This window comes from Pundamilia nyererei, unplaced genomic scaffold, assembly GCF_000239375.1.
Source record: "Pundamilia nyererei isolate P.nyererei 1_Seehausen unplaced genomic scaffold, PunNye1.0 scaffold00081, whole genome shotgun sequence".
Classification (NCBI taxonomy): domain Eukaryota; kingdom Metazoa; phylum Chordata; class Actinopteri; order Cichliformes; family Cichlidae; genus Pundamilia; species Pundamilia nyererei.
Window position 1 is genome coordinate 1,266,729 of NW_005187482.1, and position 17,888 is coordinate 1,284,616.

Consider the following 17,888-nt stretch of genomic DNA (forward strand, 5'->3'; position numbering starts at 1 on the left):
AGACTCATCAGACCAGGTACCATCCACTACTCTCTGATTGTGGTAGCTGTAGCCTCAGTTTCTTTTTCATAACTGACAGGACTGGCACCATGTGGGGTTTTCTGCTGCTGGAGCCCATCAGCTTCAAGGTTTGATGCGTTGTTTAGTCAGATCTTGTGCATACTGTGGCTCTAATTATTTAAATTACAGTTAACTAAGTCACTGGATATTTTCTTTTATTCAGACAACTGTATAAACCCTACAGGTGTTTGTGTGGTAAAATCCCAGTATATCAGCAGTTTGAGACCAGGCCGTCTGGTACCAACATCCAGACCATGTTCGAAGTCACTTTAATCACTTTTCTTCTCCCATTCTGATGCTCAGTTTGAAATTCAGGAGGTCATATTGACCACGTCTGCATTTCTAAATGCACTGAGTATTGGCTGGTTAGATATTTGCATTAACAGCAGATGGATTGGTGCAGTTATAAATGGCTTATCTGTCTTACCTTATGAGTAAGAAGTCTATGCTCAAAAACCAACTGGTCATTTGATAAATAAAGTCATCCAGTTAAACTGAGTAAATTATTACCCCCGAGTTAACAATTGTAAACTTCGGTGCCGACATCCATGCCCTGATGTGCGGATGGTGCCATCAACACTTCCCACAACAGATGGAGCTGTGTTCACCTCTGGCGGAGTGAACTTCAGTGTCAGAGGCAGGGCTGAGTCAGCCCGCAGGAATTAGGAAGTGTGTGTTTACGCCTGATTCAACGCTACATACGACAGCGAGCAGGAACAGAAATGTCAGCATCTGCTACACAGTCAGGTAGGTTTGATAAATTGTCTCGCATGTGGCGTTTCGGGGGCAGAAACCATGAAATAAGAAAGGAAAGTTAGGGGCGCGACTCCTCCACGGTCGGTTTACGGGAAGCAGCAGCTGCAAAGGGCGCAGCCAGCTGAGGTGAAACGCTTCAAAGCTCAATGTAGCAGACGAGCTTACGACACGCACACCCGGCAAACAGGGTGGGCCTTATCTCTGTAAACAACTCGCACGATAAAGAGCAGACAGCTTATACATGGCAGATATTTTGGGCTATAAGTGAATTTAAAAACTCGGTCCCTTTAAAGTGAGAACACTTCAGTGTATGAAATAAGTGCAGCGTGTCATGAAAACGTTTTTTTCTCTCTCTTGTTGAGCAGAGCTGAGGCTGGTGGTGCTGGGCCGGAGTGGGGCAGGGAAGAAGACTGCAATATGCAAAATCCTCGGCCTGCAAGACTACCAGCAGGACACAGATGATGATGCTGTCCAGGAGTGCAGCAAACACAGAGGGGAAGTCGCGGGCAGACAGGTAACAATAACTGACGAGTATGGACTGTGGTCCTTTATAAGTTCACCTGCTTATTTCTGAAGTCTGCATGTCTCTTTTGTGCTTTTGAAACATTATAGCCAGATGTTTACAAAATACAATACCTTAAAATATGAGTATAAATGTCAATAAAAAAACAAAAACCTTATTATCTATTAATGTGTTAATTTCCTAAACAGTTAACATTAATATCGGAGTACCCCAGGGTTCAATTTTGGGTCCTCTGTTGTTTTATGTTTTTGTTTTTTTTTTGGTTAACTTTTTTTTTTTATAATGGTGGTCATTGAGACTCAGTGTCTCATTACATAAGAGGCCTGTTTCAGACAAAATTATTACAATTTAGATTAAATATGATTTAGTTTTAAGTTTAGTCTATAAAGTAATAATTTACCTACATTTAGTCCACCTACTGTAACCTGCCAGATGTATGTTCATAATATGATTATACAACAATCAGGCATAACATTATCACCACCTGCTTAATATTGTGTTGGTCCCCCTTTTGCTGCCAAAATGAGCCCTGACCCATCAAGGCACGGACTCCACTAGACCCCTGAAGGCCTGATCTAGCATCAAAATGTGAAGGGGGGAGGGCTCTATTGATTGTTCTTCTTTGTCCAGCACATCTCACGGATGCTCGATTGGATTGAGATCTGGGGATTTTGAAGCCAAGTCAGCACCTCAAACTCATTGTGCTCCTGAAACCATTCCTGAACCATTTTTTGGTTGGTGGCAGGGTCCATTATCTGGCTGAAAGAGGCCACAGCCATCAGTTAATACTGTTTCCATGAAAGGGTGTTCATGTTCTGTAACAATGCTTAGGTAGGTATGTCAAAGTAACCACATGGTTCGCAGGATCCAAGGTTTGCGTGTAAAACATTGGCCAAAGCGTCACACTGCCTCTGCCAGCTCACCTTCTTCCCACAGTGCATCCTGAGCCTAGATGTTCCTAAGTTAAGGGATGCGCACGCAGCCAACCATCCATGTGATGTACAAGAAAATGTGGTTTATCAGACCAGACTACCTTCGTCCATTGCTCCATGGTCCAGTTTTGGTGCTCATGTGCTCATTGTTGAAGCTTTTGGTGGTGGGCAGGAGTCAGGACCCACTAAAAACTGCCACGATCAAGGGATAATCAGCGTTACTCACTTCACCTGACAGTGGTTAAAATGTTATGCCTGATTGGTTTACAGCTACATGCTAAAATCAAGTAGCAGGTTGCTGAAGAACTGTCAGCTGCAGTGGTGAAGACGACAAACTGACCATCAAATTCATGTTTGTCTTAATGTTTGCCATAAACCTGCCATTGACTGCAGATGAAAATTAGTCTGTGTGGCATATTTACATGAAGGATTTAAGGGCTTGTGTTAATATATATAAACTGTCCCTTTGAAATAAACATATATGTTTAAAAACATATATACAAGATAAATATTAAGGATCCGTTTCTGGTTGTTTTAGCGACACCTGTGCTTACAATGGTTAATAACAGAAACATGTTTGTGTGAAAGAAAATGTAACTCCTAATAAATTCTCTCGCTCTCTCTTCTTGATAACGTGCTGCTGCTTAATCGTGCAGATGATAGATGCAGTCTGAATTTTGTCCAGTGGCATTTCCTGTAAACAACTTGCATGTCGACATCACTGAATCCTCTCATCTGAAATGCAATCTGATGTACTCAGACGCAACAATGAGCATGAATGCATTTAAAAGCCAGTTTGCAGTATTCATTTGAGTTTCTTACCTCACAGGAAAAAAGAAATGTGTGCTTAACCAACCAGGCACATTTAAATGATTAAGAAAACCCACAAAATTAAGCATGACTGGGTTTCAAAATTTTGCAAAAAAACCAATAAGCAACTGCGAAACTCTCGGGGCGTATCTGCTCAAGGCTTTGGTTTACAGCGCTCGCACCAGCCAAAAGAAACTGAGCCAACAGACCTGGGTTTGTTTTAACACGTTAGTTGTAAAATCATAGCCTTGTTATATGCACTCTATGGTGTGAAATCTTGATGCACACTGATACTAAATATATTCATCACTTTGCAGCTGTTGCTCTCATGTGGTCAACTATATATATAAAAAACAAACAAATGTGGTTAATAGGCTCAGTAATTCTACCATTGGCCTTCACACCAAAGCAAAAACAAACACCTGAATCTGCTGGGTGGTCAATGCAGTTAAATTTGTTTTACAGCCTCCAAGGAAGGCAAAGTGGACGATACTACTGTGAAAGGCTTGCCTAGTGTACTTCTAATATAAGCAAACAAGGCAAGATACATTTATTAGTGTGAAGGAACTGCTGACAATGGACAAGGACAGGAGGATGAAGGGGAGGGAGATTAAGATGTTATATACACAGGCTGTAAATAAAAGATGGATGTAGCCACTGTGGTTGTGACCCACATTTTTTAATCTTAATTTTTTAACATTAGGGTTTGGCTTCCACCAATGTTTTTTTTTTTTTTTTCCGAGTCAGAAGTGCCCGTATTAGGTCAAGATTGTGAATTTCTGTATCATAAGCTAATGCTAACAAGCTTGCTTGCCAACCTGCATCTGTAAACTGTATGAACAGAGATACTGGCTAATGCCTTGTAATAAACTAATAAAATACTCAAGTTTTACTAACCAAAACTGGAGTGCACACTTCTCGGACGGGCTGTGCCACACAGAAAGCTTTGTTATTTGTCAGATAAGCTATTAAAAACAGGCCAAAGGGCCACAAGCAAGAACTCAACTGACTAGCCTTAAAAAATTCAAATAGGTGGATTATACAAACATACAATTGTTATAAGGATGTGAATAAATGTTTGAGACCAAAACTGTTTTAGCTGTAAATGTGTTATTTTCATTTCTGAGTCGAGCATTTTAAAAGCAGAGGATCGACTCGCTTTTGGAGCCAGCCTCAAGTAGTAATTTGAATTAGTTGTGTTTGAGCCCTGAGATTTGTTCCTTGGTTCCATAGCTTTCACTGGTAACAGATTGATCCATAAATCTGTGTTAAACTGGCTTCTGCAATTCAAATTCTGACATCCAAGAACAATTTACAGGTCAAAGGTAGCTAGCAAACTGCAGGTTGTAGTAACTTTCAGTGGATCAGCAGAACCACTGAGGCTAACATGTAGTGGATTCTGTAAGGCTGTAATATTAGGGTTTGCTATAGAGTTAGTATATTATTAAGACAAGAGTAAGTTCTAAACACACTTATAAATAAAGATGCAAAGGTATCTCAACAGTGCAGTCCAATGTAGTTCAGTCTTTTCATATTTTTTCAGTGCTTTTGTTTCCAACATGAAAAATGTGTTCAGTAAATCTCTGAATTTACTGACTTTAATCCTTATAAAAGTGTAAATATCCATGAAATTTGTGAAGAAATTTTGGAATTGCCATGCACACACAGACTGAACTTCATTCACGTAGTGAGTTCAGTTTAAGAATACCAAAGTAAAAAAAAAAAGCTTTGTAAATAACAGACATTTTTTTAAACAGGTGCATTGTAATCAATTGTAATTGCTTTTTCTTTATGCTTCTGTCACGTCTCTGCAGGTGGTGATAGTCTCTAGTCCAGCCTGGTACGGTTCAAGTTGTAACTCAGAGGAAAGAAGAAATTACATTTCTTCCTTCATTGCCTCATCCAGCCCTGGACCACACGCCTTTCTGCTCTGTGTCCCAGCAAACCAGCCGGCTGATGAAGAGGCCAAGGCACTGGATGTCCTGAAGAAGCTCTTTGGTTCCTCTGCTGTAAGCAGAAATACCATCATACTCTTCACCCACACAGATGTGCTGGATGAGGACGAGCAGCTGGAAGAATACCTCGTCACATGGCGAAAGGACCTAATGGAGCTGGTGGAGAGATGTGGAGAGCGCTACCACACCCTGGAAGCCCGCAGTGGAGAACAAGATGGAAGGACATCGGTGGAGGAGCTGCTGGAGAAAGTCGAGCAGGCAGTTATGAAGAGTGGGGGTTTACATTTTAGCTGCCCTCTGTACCAGGAGGCTGAGGAAAGGGTGAGAGAGAGGCAGGCAGAGATAGTGAGACAAAGAAGAGAGGAGCTGAATGACCAGGTGTCTCCCACAGACTCCCAACTGGAGAATGAGGAAGAATTGGAAGAGGTCCGGGAAGAAGCAGAGAGGAGCATAGGTGACCTGAATGTGGATGTAGATAGCATTTTTCCCTCTACTGATGTTTCACCTTCCACCTCTGCTCCGTCTTTCCTCGGGGGCTTGTGGGAAAAGCTGACTGGGTGGATTAGGTGGCTGTCCTCTCTGGTGAGAAGGGAGTCGCTGCTGGGGTCACTGGTCGGCCTGTTCGTGGGAGGGACGTATGGAGGTATGGTTGGGGCCACTGTGGGGTCTGTGGCTACTGAAGTGGGGCGAAGAAAAACAGAGAAAACTAAATGAGAAGCAATCTCATGTTTAAGTTGCACCTTAAAGCCACTCTACTGTGTTCCACAAACCACTGTATTACTGGGCTGTGGGCTTACCCACTAACACAAAATAGCATGTTTCCCTGATTACAAATAATGCTTTATAGATCAGTTTTAACCCATAAATAAGGACAATTTAGGGTTTGCTGGATTTGAAAAATCTTTTGGCTGGTATGTTCTCAAATGTAACTGCCGCTGTCTTTTTTGCTAGCTTAGTATTCAATATTGTCGGCATGACTCAGATCTTTGCCTCTTTCTGTACTTCAAGTACATGAAGACGCCATCTCGTCTGTAAACAAACCACTGAGTGGTAGCGAAAACTTGTCTTCCATGCAAACTGTTTTATTTGAGGGGTGGCTGGTTCTGTCCAACTTGCCTTTCCTTTTAGCTCTATTTTTGATCTCCATCAGCTTCTGAGGAAAATATCAAACTTTTAAGCTGCTGTGTTCACAAGCTAGTTTCTGACTTTGCTGTGTTCGTTTGTGTTTTCCCCTCCCTTTCCCCTCCCTTCCTCTGTCAATGAAAAAAGTCAGCGAAAACGTAAAAATCAACAAGCTTAAAAGAGTTGACATAGAATGCAGAGCTAGCGCTACACTAGCTCGTCAAACTAACTGCATCTAAACCCATTACTGTGAAAATTTTGAATATCCTTTTAACTTTCCTATAAAAAGGATATCATACAACAGCCAAATCGATTATTCATAACCTTGCAAGCAGCTCGTCCTTATGAGTGGACTATTACTGATCTCTAAAGAAATTATTTATCATTAAGTAACAACTCCTGAACCTGTTTTATGCTTTTCAGAGAGGGCACAGGGAAGGCTTGAAACACTTTTGTTAGGAGGCAATACCAAGAAGAATCCACAAGGTGGTGACATTGACCTTTATATAGAAGTTTGAAGTTTTCTGAGGTGAACTGAAAGATAATCATTTACTGCCTACCAAGCAAATAAAAGCTGCTGTTTTAAGTACACTCCAGTGTGATTTTTTTTAATCTGAAATGATTGTTCTTCACAGAGATGAGCTGTGGTTACTTGTAGTATGTATGTGTTCTCTTGAGATGCTTTTCTACAATGGCTTCTACCATACTGCAGATTAAAATGAATGGATATAGATAGCTGTGGTGCGAGGAACAAAAGCCCAGGGTTCACGCTGGAGCAGATGAGTCCCTCAGACTCTCTCAGCAGCACACAATGGCTTTGACACGGCAGTAATTGACACTCTTGCTTAAACCGTCCGTCATGGCCCGTCCTTACATCTCTCTTGTTCGCTGTTGCCTCTTGGTCTCTCTAAGCTGCCGGCGGCTCTGCCTCAGGAGCAGCTAGGCGTTTCCGAATGTGGGTGGTCCGGCCAGGGTGGGAGGGAGAGAGCAAGGCAGGGAGAAAAAGGGAGCGAGAGAGAGACAGAGAGAGAATTAGCCCAGCTCTCATGTTTCCCAAAAAGAGAGGAGAGGGAGGGAAGGACAGGAGAAAGAGAGAGTGAGTGAGAAGCAGTGAGAGAGAGAGCAAGAGTCAAAGGGAGAGAACAAGCTCTGGGACTACATCTGTCTTCCAGATGTGGCCTCCTCTTGTCTGAAACGGGGAGGAAAAAAAGGTTTTAAAAGTACAGGAAAATTAGTGCTAAACAGTTTTTTATTGTTAGGGATTACACATACAGTACAGACTACAGCATACAGCACCAACTTCAGAACCCACTCACCAGGATATGCTTCTTTTCCCCCCTGCTTTATGAAACTGCACGCTAGACTCCTTCAAGTTAATGTATATGAAAGAACACCTGTCCAAATATTATTCAGTCTTAGTGGATACACACCACGGATAAGGCAGAGAGCGCGGAGACGGAGTTGGAAGTCTGGAGAAAAATTAATGAGAATTTTTTGGGAGTGTAATTTTTTTTTTTTTTGTTTTGTTTTTCCAGAAGGATGTGGCGTACATAAGTATCTCAGTTCAGTAGCACTAATCAAGACCAGTTCCGTAGCTTGTGACGGCGGCCAGTATTAACTCTGGAGGATGAGACCTCACTGGGACAGAGAGGGGAGCTGATTTGTGCCTGTATGAAAAAAGCAAAAAGCCCCCAAAAAACAAGCAAAACATGTGAGGGGAATCAGCAGCGAGCCGTCATTAACTCACAGGCGGTAACTTCTCTGCTCCTCTCCCTCACGGCAAAAATGTTGCTGCGAGGGCCCTGCGGTCCCCCGTCGGATCCAGTCTGGTGGTGGTAATGGTGGTGGTGGTGGTGGTGGGGGAGGGCAGTCCGCTGTGAAGACACGGACGCCCGCAATATTTTTTTGTTATCATCGCGCCCCATGGCCTGGAAAAAGACAGCAAACCAAAGGAAAATAAACAAGATGACACACTCTTTCCCCTCACAGCACAAGGCCGTCCTTCTTCTTCTTCTTTTTTTTACAGGAACAGCGCACGACCATTATGGCAAGTGGTTAAACATGTTTAAAATTTTATTTAGTTTTTTTTTATTTACAAATAAATATGACTGTTTGCCAGATTGTAACTGGAAGAATTTGTGGGTAAATAAAACATTCTAAATATATTTGACAAAAAAGCAAAAATAATTTAAGGTAATTTAGCTCTAATAGCTGGAAAGAAATAAAGTAGTACAGCAAAATTATAATAATATAATGTTCGGATAAAATAATCACACGAGTTCACAGATGTTGTAAGTCAGCTGAGTGCTTTTTAACCCACCAATCTTTTTCCTTTTTTTTTTTTTTAAACAGTGTGACCTCAGGAACTATCTTTCTATCTGAGGGCTGTTTTTGTGTGCCGGCATGCAGGGCTGAGGCAGCGAGCGGTGTCCGACTGCCGGCTCGCTCTCCTCCTTCTCTCTGGGTGTGCTCGCTGTGAGCCCTCTCATCTTTTTCCCATTAGTGCTGTTTTCATGTTCCTTCCTAGCGTGAGCATGTGTGGCTGCGATTGTTTACCAAGCAGTGCTCGCCCCGTCCGACTGTGCGTCTGTGTCTGTGTGTGTCCAGCGGGGAGTATTCGACAGCGGGTCCAGACTATGATAGGAAATAATCATTAAACAAAGAAGAAGAAGAAGAAGAAGAAAAAGTTATGTGATGCTTCATTTAATTATTTCTACATTTTAAAATGTAATTACTGCAGTGTTAGAAATTAATTTTAAAGTGTTTAAATATGAAATGTAAAATTTTAAACAGTGAGTCCAGACTTTTTATTTTTCTTATGTTAGCTTTAAAATTCACCAGATGTGTTTTTTGACTGATTTCTAACATTTTACATATTTTCCAAACGCTTCTTTTTTAAAAATCATTTAGTCACATTTGTATTTAAACCATTTAAGCTGTGATTTATTACTTTTTACTAACTCTTACAAACTTAGTATTTTGTAGGTAGTTACAGTGAGCCGTCTGACACTATACTCATCAGCTATGCAATCTATTATCAAAGTCTTCCCACTCGGCCCTGCCTGTGGGCACATATTTGGGGAGCTATTTTGGAGTATTACCTAAATTAATTCAAATTTAAATGGTCAGAGCAGACTTAAAACATTTCATGTGATCAGCTGTCAAAGGTGCCTAAAGTGGTTGATCATTGTCTCTCAAAAATAAGGTTTAAAAAGGATTTCTCAAAGTTTTAAACTCTTTGAGTACCATGTCTCTCTCTGCCATTACAGACTGCTCTACTAACTGCAGTACATGAATATAGGCATTACTGAAAATCTCAAATATGGCTTATAAACATTTTTTTAAACTAGTTGAAATTTTATATCCAATAGCTACGGGATAATTTTTCCCACCAATTATTATTTGAAATGCATGAATTAAGGCTGTGCACTTAAATATGAGAGAACCTTCATGAATGTCAATTAGTAACACTTCATACCAAAACTGCTTTGAAAACCAAAAAAGAAGAAGAAATTAAAATGGCAGAAATAACATGGAAGACAAAGATGAGCTATTAAAAAAAAGAGCATGGATGTCCTTTCTCCTAAATTTGAAACACTGCTGAAAATAGAAAAGCGTCTGTGCACTATTTCCCAGATGAAGTGGAAACTCAGAAATAGAGGCAGTGCAGCTGACACGAAGCAGCTCCCATCCATGATCTGACCATAAAGGGCCTCCAGCGCACAGAACAAGGTGTCAGCACAGACAGGAAGAAGAAGCAGAAGAAGAAGAAGGAAAGGGAAAAAAAACAAGAAAGAAGCCCCCCAGATGATATGAATACAAAATCACACACAGCTGCTGAGGTTAGGGCTCTGATGGACACACACACAAGCATGAATGCACACCGAAGCTTCTGCACGTGTACGAGCAGCTGACTCGAGCGGGAGGACAGCTCGGCGAATCGGCCGGAACGAGAGCCACCCCTCGTCCCCTCCGGCATGACCCGAGCCTCTTCGCCCACACCCCCCTCCAGATGTGACAGAGGAAGATGTCCTGTGCGGACAGCGACTGGAGACGGGAGAAAGAGGAAAAGGGCTGAGACTCGGATGTGCGGTCTGGTTCAGGTTTGTACGCCCCGCCGGCATCCGTCTGTTAAAAGAGAACTTCCCAATATGGTCGCCACATTTGAGTCATTTATTTTCACTCGTACAACCTTAACATACGTTCTGACACTTGGATGCCAAAAAGGCACTGGGGCTTAACTAATACCCCGTGGCAACATGTCAGAATCGGATGACGATAAATGAGTTCCAGTTTGACTCAGTTCGCTTGCCAAGGGACAGATAAACAGCTAGTAGGAGGGTAAGGTCACGGGCTCGTGTGTCTTACAGGCGTGCGGATAAGCCTACTGTTGGGACACTTCAAAAGGAATCTATGGCATGACGGGAATGCTGCAAAAAGGATGGCAATCAGAATGAGAAAAGGGGTGAAGTGAGCTATTAAAGCGCACTGCAGGAGGCCACGTTTGCAGGAGGATGAGCTTTAGGGAGCGAAACATCGCGGGATGAAAGAAGCAGAAAAGCCTGAGCTCTGCTGGTGTGACAGCTCTGAGGAGTTAGCGGCCTCACGCTGCACCTCCTGCAGCAGATGGGCTTTGAGGATTGCAGGAGGGGTTGGAGGGGGGCTTCAGTCAGAGAAGAAGACAACTCACTACGCGGAGCTGCGGTGCGGGTGTTAGATGGCCCCTGAGCGTCACCATAATTGATGGATAGTGTGGTCCACATTAAGTGACATGCGCCGTTGGCTGTAAGTGGGTGCGATGATTGGGGGCCTTTTTGAAGCTGGGGCCGCGGGCTGTGTTTGAACCGTCAACAGAGACCCCTATTCTCTGTAAAGGACACCAGCCTGTGGTTTGGTCGCAGCCTCGGCACAGGCCAAGCACACTCACACACACACACACACATTATCCTTCAGTAGTATTATTGGGTTCTGGGGGAGGTGACTGTATTATTCCTGCTGCAACACTGACTTAATTCAAGGCAGATCTGACCCCGGCTCGTTCTCCTCCACTTCTGCTCTATTGGATCAAGTCTTAATCCTGCCTCCACCACATGAATGGGAGACGCAAAGAGGAGCTGCACTCGCTCCTGCCACGTACATCAAATGTCACTCAGGTCCATATGCTGTCATGCAGCTTATGATGGGTATCGGCGTGTCATATGAAAGCTAGAGGAGCTTAATGGAGGCCTAGAAAGACCAGAGCTGGAGACAGATACTCTGGGAGATTGGAGCCACAGCTCGCATTGATACAATGCGTCGTCCAAACCTGGATTTGATCTTCTGTGGCCTCGGTTGGTTTTTTTGTAGGTTTTATGTTGGTTTTTTTTGCAGATGCATACAAGCCTGACACATCCTCCGCCAGGAAAAAGCCAGGGGAGCTGGCCCGTGATACCACTTCAGAGTCGAGGCGCACAAAACAATCTCTAAATAGGAGCGTCTCAGGAGGCACTTTACAGTAAGCTATGACTAACAAACCCAAAGCACCTCAAAACAACGCTGGGAAAGATCCAGCTTCCGTCGAGGCAACACGAGCTCCCGCTTCTCAGCCAAACACATAATAACTCCTGCTCAAGGGCCCGTTTATTGTCATATCTTTTCAAAGTGACGCCAAACCCAAAACACACTCCACTCACACACGGCCTTGAGCTAACAAGGGATGTAGGCGAGGCTTTTTAGGGCTTTTCCAGCGACTGAGCTCACCAGACAGCCGATTGCGGGGGTCGACGGGTTTTTTGGTGCGTGTAGCGGTCCAGCTCTCACGCAGGGGAGACGCAGAGGCCCTCAGGGCGGTGGGCGCCCCCGGAGCAGACGTGCCCTTCAATCTCCATCTGAAATGAGAGACAGGCCATTGGTGCGCAGGGATGGGCCTCTGATTTGTTCTGTGGTCCCTTTGAAACCATGCATCCTGCAGAAGAGAGGAGGGAGAGAAACAGGGAGTAAACATGACAGGCAGGATGAAGGGAAAAGTAAGATTAAGATGTGCAGCTGCAGTGGCTTTACTTCAGCCCAGAGAGGGCAGTGGAATCAATGTGGAAATGATAAGACAGCGAGGAAAAAACTGGGGATACCCCGCACGCACTAACTTTGGTTCTGTGTCTTTTCAACACAAAAAAGTAACATGATCTGTCAAAGGGAAAGAATACGAGCGGCTATTTTAAAATCAAGGATTTCAACGTCAAATAACAAATCGATCGTGTTTCTGAACGCTACAAAGGAACTAATTCGATGTCAGATGAACAGTGATCAAAGAAAATGCAGAGTCCCTCCCGTACCATACACATATACAAATGTGTTTTAGTTTGTGCATGGTTTGTGCTCAGTCATAGATCGACGTGGTGTGGTGGGGGGGCAAATTGTGAGAGAAACAGACAGATTGTGGTGGCTTTGATGTGTGCTCAGAGCTCAGTCAACAGAATACATGCTAGGTGGAAAGAACAAAAAAAAGCAGTATCATAGGACAACTGTCTCTCTGCAAACCACTACAGTGGGACGAGTGCGCGTGTGTCTTTCTGGCCTGCGCACACTCAGTCATGTGCGCAGGCTATCAAGTTGTCGATCAAGAGGAGCGATGAAGCAGAGAGAAACGTTTTCTCTCACATCCTCAAGGAGGGCAGACGACTGACACACACTTAAAGGGAAACAAAACAGCCCCCACCACATCTAAATCCTGTTGTATTCTCTTCTCCTCAGAGGAAACTCGTGTGATCAGATCTCCGCCACCAATATGTTCCCCATATGTCTAAATCCAGCCGCCATTTCTTCCCCCTTTTTTTCAAGAAATTTGGTTTTCGGGGTTTATGTGTGTTTATCTGCACTGTGCATCGTTCGTATTAAGGGGGTCTTTGTCTGTCCTTTTGTGAAAGCTGACAGCTCGTCACTTAGCACTGAATTGATGCGTTGCTTTCACATAAGCACGCACGCACAAAGACACACAGCAGTGTTAGAAAAACAGGCATAAATCTCTAGTTCAGAGCCCGTGTTACCCCCTTTTTTTTCAGCAGAAAAACCTGAGTGCTCCTTTCCGACCGCAAGCTACCTTACTCTAATGGGCTCATTTAGACAAATTTATTTTGCCCCATTTCACTCTGTTATATATATTGTTAAATAGACTGGCATTTATGTAGAGCTCTTCTGCTATTTTTGGGCTTTCAAAATGTTTTTACACTACAAGCCAAATTCATTCAAATTCAGTCATATTTTCATGCAATTCAAATGTAGTAAATGTTTCAAATGTATCGACTCTCTAAATATTTTAATCAATATCTATTATATACTTTGTATTTTTTCCAAATTAGTTGAGATACTCAGAATGTGTAGAAAAGACAGATGAAAGTGAAGCTAATGTGGAAGTCTCTTAAACCTGCATTGTTGCTAGTGGTCAGTAGGGGGCGACTCCTCTGGTGGCAGATTGTGTAGAAAACTATTAGAAAATTAAATTTTCACCTTATTTATGGCCCTTCTAAATTAATTTGTAGTCTTAAGCAATAATTACAAGTTTCAGTGACTATGAATTTCATTTTATCAATTATGGTTCCATTCAGAGTAAAATAAATAATAAAACAGAGGATTCTTTAAGTTTTGGCTACTTTTTGATTGACGGCTCACTTCAGTATGAGGGATTGTTTCTTTACTTTTTCTCAGGCAGATCCACCCCCTGAAAAAAAATGAAATGAAATAAGATAGTCACAGACAAACTGCTCATCTTGAGTCCACAAACACACAGGTGGCGTCACCTTTCATATACAGTTCATGGACCTCACTTAACTACCTTCTTGTGGGACAGCGCCAGTGCCCTTGGGTGGGAATCTCTGGCATAGGCCCGGATTTGACTTGTGGCTTAGCAGTGCAAACAGATCGTGCCGATATGAAGCCCATCGAGCAAAGTCAGTGTTTTTTCAATCTAAATTCCAAGATTACTTCACTTTTAAGCACAATGCCAGACCCCAGTCACAGCCAACATCTGAATACACCATCACTCACTGAAATATTACAGACATCAGAAACTCACTCGCAGCATGGATTTAACAAAAAAAAAAAAAAGGATTGTAATCACACGGCCCATCTCATAATTAACGGATGCTATGACTCAACTTGGTCACAGCATGGTAATTACCTCAGGAGGCTGTCATATTTATTTAACTAGGAAGCTAAGACTGCTGAAGTCCAGCCATGTCATATGTTAGATCGTGTCAGATTGAAACCATGACACATTAAGCTGATTTTCCCCCCTCCTTCCTCTCGCTCTGTTGCACCAGGGTGGTCCTCACTCTGGCTCCGGCCTCGTTAGTGTGTGTGTGTGGTGTGTTTTCAAGACTGTCACAACAACATGACCCCCAGAACATTTCAAACATACACACACTAATTCTGCTCAGACACGGGCATCTTGCGTTTCCAAATCTGCACACATGCACGCACACACCACAAAACCTCTGTCCTGGCTGCAGGGATAGAAACAACAATGCTGCCTTTGACACTGACCCTAACCTCCAGTCCATCCCTCCACCCCCCCAAAGCCCTCATCGCCCTCCCACGTCCCCCAGGCCTAGCGCTGGCCACAGGGCCGAGAATGCGATTCAGGTGCAGGACTCTGCTGTTTCCAATTAGTGGGGTATAAATTAGAATCACTCTCCCCTGTCCTCTATCCAAACATTGCTGTCTCTTCATCCTTGTCGACCCTACACACTTAACTCTGCCTCTGACCTCCCGCCTGTATCACTCTGAGACATAAATTCACTTCCTTTATGGCTCTTGTCGGCAACCTCTGGACTCCTCTAACTCATGCTCAACGCTGTTAATGTGCAGTGCATTTGGTATAAAACCCTCCATTTTCAGTCAATGAGAGTATAAATCCCGAGCCATATATCTGACTTTGAAAGGAATATAACTTCTGGTTTTACTGTACTGTCTGGTTACTGTAACTGAGATATTTCACAGAAGACAAGGACATGCCCTGACATATGCACTCCACATTGCAGCAAGGCACGCTCTGATAAGGTTACAGAGAGATTCAGTTAACTTGTGAGAGGAAATGTAGACTTATTCCTCGACTTATTAGACAGTGTGTTTGCGAGCTTTTTCCTCTACAGGTCAGTCTGTTAAACTGAGTGTTATTATTCCAGGGCAGAGAGATCAGCTGCAGTGTAGCCAAGTAGGACCTGAGGTCACTCTGGTACTGAGAGTTCACATCTGTTCAAATAAATCCTCCACTGTGCCATCAGCAGTAAAAACACACACATGCAAGCTGCAGCAGAATGTAACTAAGCACATTTAGAAGAAGAAATCTCAGGCATACAAGCACATTTTGGTTAATATATTTGTTCACATATTTGCTTGGTGGCTTTGGACAGTGGAAATGTGATTTTATGCTAGGCTACTTGTTGTCCACAACAGCGTGTAATTGAGAGGTTTAGTAAAACTTATTCTGAACAATCTTTCAGTCCCACAAAAATATTTTTTGGACTATATAGTTTAAAACATATGCATAATGCTGATTTATATGATCAGCAGAACACAAGAAAACAGGTCACTGTTAGCTAAGAGTAGCCTAATGGATAAACGGTAATAGCTAGCTAAAAATTAAGAGAGGATGAGAGAAAATGTTATATATTGCAAAAGCATGAAATTAATAAAACTTCAGAATATAAAACTTAAGAGACTGATAACAAGTAAACAAGGGAACTGCTGAAAGTGTTCAGCTAAGCTAAGTTAAAACTGTTAGCTATTAGCAATAGCTAAATAGCTGACATTAGCACATAAAAAGGTACCGGTAATGGCTAAAAGTAACAGATAAACTACTGAAACAGCTAATATTACTGGATTTTGGTGTAAATGTGAACAATTAATAAAAGAGCTGAAAGAAAAACAGGATAGGTAAATGAGCAGTAAATAAAACAGTAACATACCAATTATTATACCAAATACTGCATTAGTACTCATAATCCAATAGGACAGTGTGTCTATCACTTATAACAATTCATCATAAGGTTGATACTTTAACCATTTCTTGCTAATAATACTAAATAAAAAATATATTTTTCTATCCAGAACTGTCACAAGTAACAAATCCCAGCACTGCATACACGTGGAATACACACGCTAACACTTTGGCACACGCTTTCTCTCAAAGTACACGACACCAAGAAAAAATAAAGAAAAATAACAAGCAAGCACCATGATAATATTTCATCATTCACTTTTTTTTACATTCCTGACTTTGGCACCTGTCATGTGTGTGGTTTTTATTTTTTATTTTTACAAGCTCAGGCTGCTGTTACAGAGAACACAGCACGCAGGAGCGAGGAAAATTTACAGAGCGTGTCCTCTCCGGGCCGTGCAGTGTTCACGGGGATCAAATGCTCCCAAGGTGTGGAGTGTGTGTGTGTCTATATAACTCTACATTTCTCTCCACTGCCACTATACCAGCACCAGAGCTGCTGCCCCCGCCTTTTACAGAGCCCAGGACCTCAGTGTGCCCTCTGAGTTTTCTCTTTATGAGCTCTAGTTCATCCTTCGACTTGCAGAGAAAACAAGAGCTGCACAGGCTTTTATAGGACTCCTGGGGAATACACAAAGAAGAAAAAAAAAAAGAGAGCAAAGTTTTTAGCAGGCAGTTAGAGGCTTCTGCACTGTGAAGGATGACTGATAGAAGAGGCTGAAGTGTTGGGTGAAGGATTAAACACAATGTTACCCCCATTTACCGCAGCCTCTGACCTTCAGCTGCCCAGATGATGATAGAAAAATGCTCCAAAGAGACAAAGCGAACCAGATGAAGATGAAGAGAAATAAAAGGCAGCCACAAGAAGGGTGTGAACTTTCCCCCACCAACACGAGCTCACTTTTGTGGGCTCCCTCCTCCACGGGGAGTACCCAAGATAAACAAGCCTGTTCCTCTAACACCTTTCACCTCTCCTCCTGACCTCAGTTCATCCCACCTTTTTCACTCATCTCTGGAAAACGTTCTCCCCTCCACTCCTCTTTGTTACTTCCTTTCTCCCCATCCGTCCAGATGTTTGGCCCAGTGGCGGCAGCAGCAGCAGCAGCAGTGAGAGCGAGGACCCGGGGCTACGCGGTGGGGATCTCCAGCAAGGATCGGAATGCTGACCCTCTATCCATCTCCATCAGTGGAGACGGATTTGTTTGACTTGAGATGTGATTGTGTTTTCTCTTCCCCACACCTGCAGCTTCCTCTGAACCGTGCTCCCACCCACTCACCCACCCATTCTTCCTTGGACCCTCGCGATCAATTGCTTTAACTTGGCAAAACACTCGTCCAGCTGCTACTGCTTTTCCACATCTTTTATATTTTCTCTTACGCGGCCGGCCTGCCAAGTAAGAGTTGCAGTCGCATCACAGCAAATTGGCGTTTTGACAGATATTTGAATCCAATGAAGTCATGAACTGGAGCGGTCCACTGACAGTTCCTGTCTCTTTCTTCTGTTTGTTGTCACATGTGCTTTGATTGACTGTAGTGAAAGCAGGCCTCTGGGGGAGTAGTTTCATTATCAGAGGCTGCTCATGTGGGATCTGCATAAAATAATAAACCTCCTCTGTCTTGTGATGGTGTTCTCTTCCCACCCGGAGCTGAGCAGGCATTGTGACTTTCAACAAACTGTGGTTTCTTGCAGATCAAACATTCCTCTTGTTTTTGAATTTATCATGCGGCAAACCCGCCCTCATTAGTCAATGGCACTC

General features: G+C 43.0%; 1 protein-coding gene and 1 long non-coding RNA gene across 2 annotated transcripts; one reads left to right on the plus strand and one right to left on the minus strand.

Moving 5' to 3' along the window:
• The first annotated feature begins 684 nt into the window (after positions 1 to 684).
• LOC102197202 (GTPase IMAP family member 7) lies at positions 685 to 6,749 on the plus strand. Its single transcript, XM_005738024.1, has 3 exons — positions 685 to 807; positions 1,182 to 1,330; positions 4,896 to 6,749. Exons 1-3 carry the CDS (start codon positions 783 to 785, stop codon positions 5,748 to 5,750), a joined length of 1,029 nt encoding a protein of 342 aa, XP_005738081.1. The 5' UTR covers positions 685 to 782; the 3' UTR covers positions 5,751 to 6,749.
• LOC102196932 (uncharacterized) lies at positions 5,649 to 16,156 on the minus strand. Its single transcript, XR_311860.2, has 6 exons — positions 16,100 to 16,156; positions 11,898 to 12,102; positions 8,715 to 8,792; positions 7,906 to 8,086; positions 7,033 to 7,097; positions 5,649 to 5,712 (listed from the first exon to the last, which is right to left on the minus strand). It is a non-coding gene; the product is annotated as an uncharacterized LOC102196932 (long non-coding RNA).
• Between the last annotated feature and the right edge of the window lie 1,732 nt (positions 16,157 to 17,888).

Coding starts and splice junctions, on each gene's coding strand:
- LOC102197202 (XM_005738024.1), top strand. CDS start 783: ATGTCAGCATCTGCTACACAGTCAG. Junction 808..1,181: donor AGCATCTGCTACACAGTCAG/GTAGGTTTGATA, acceptor CTTGTTGAGCAG/AGCTGAGGCTGGTGGTGCTG. Junction 1,331..4,895: donor GGGAAGTCGCGGGCAGACAG/GTAACAATAACT, acceptor ACGTCTCTGCAG/GTGGTGATAGTCTCTAGTCC.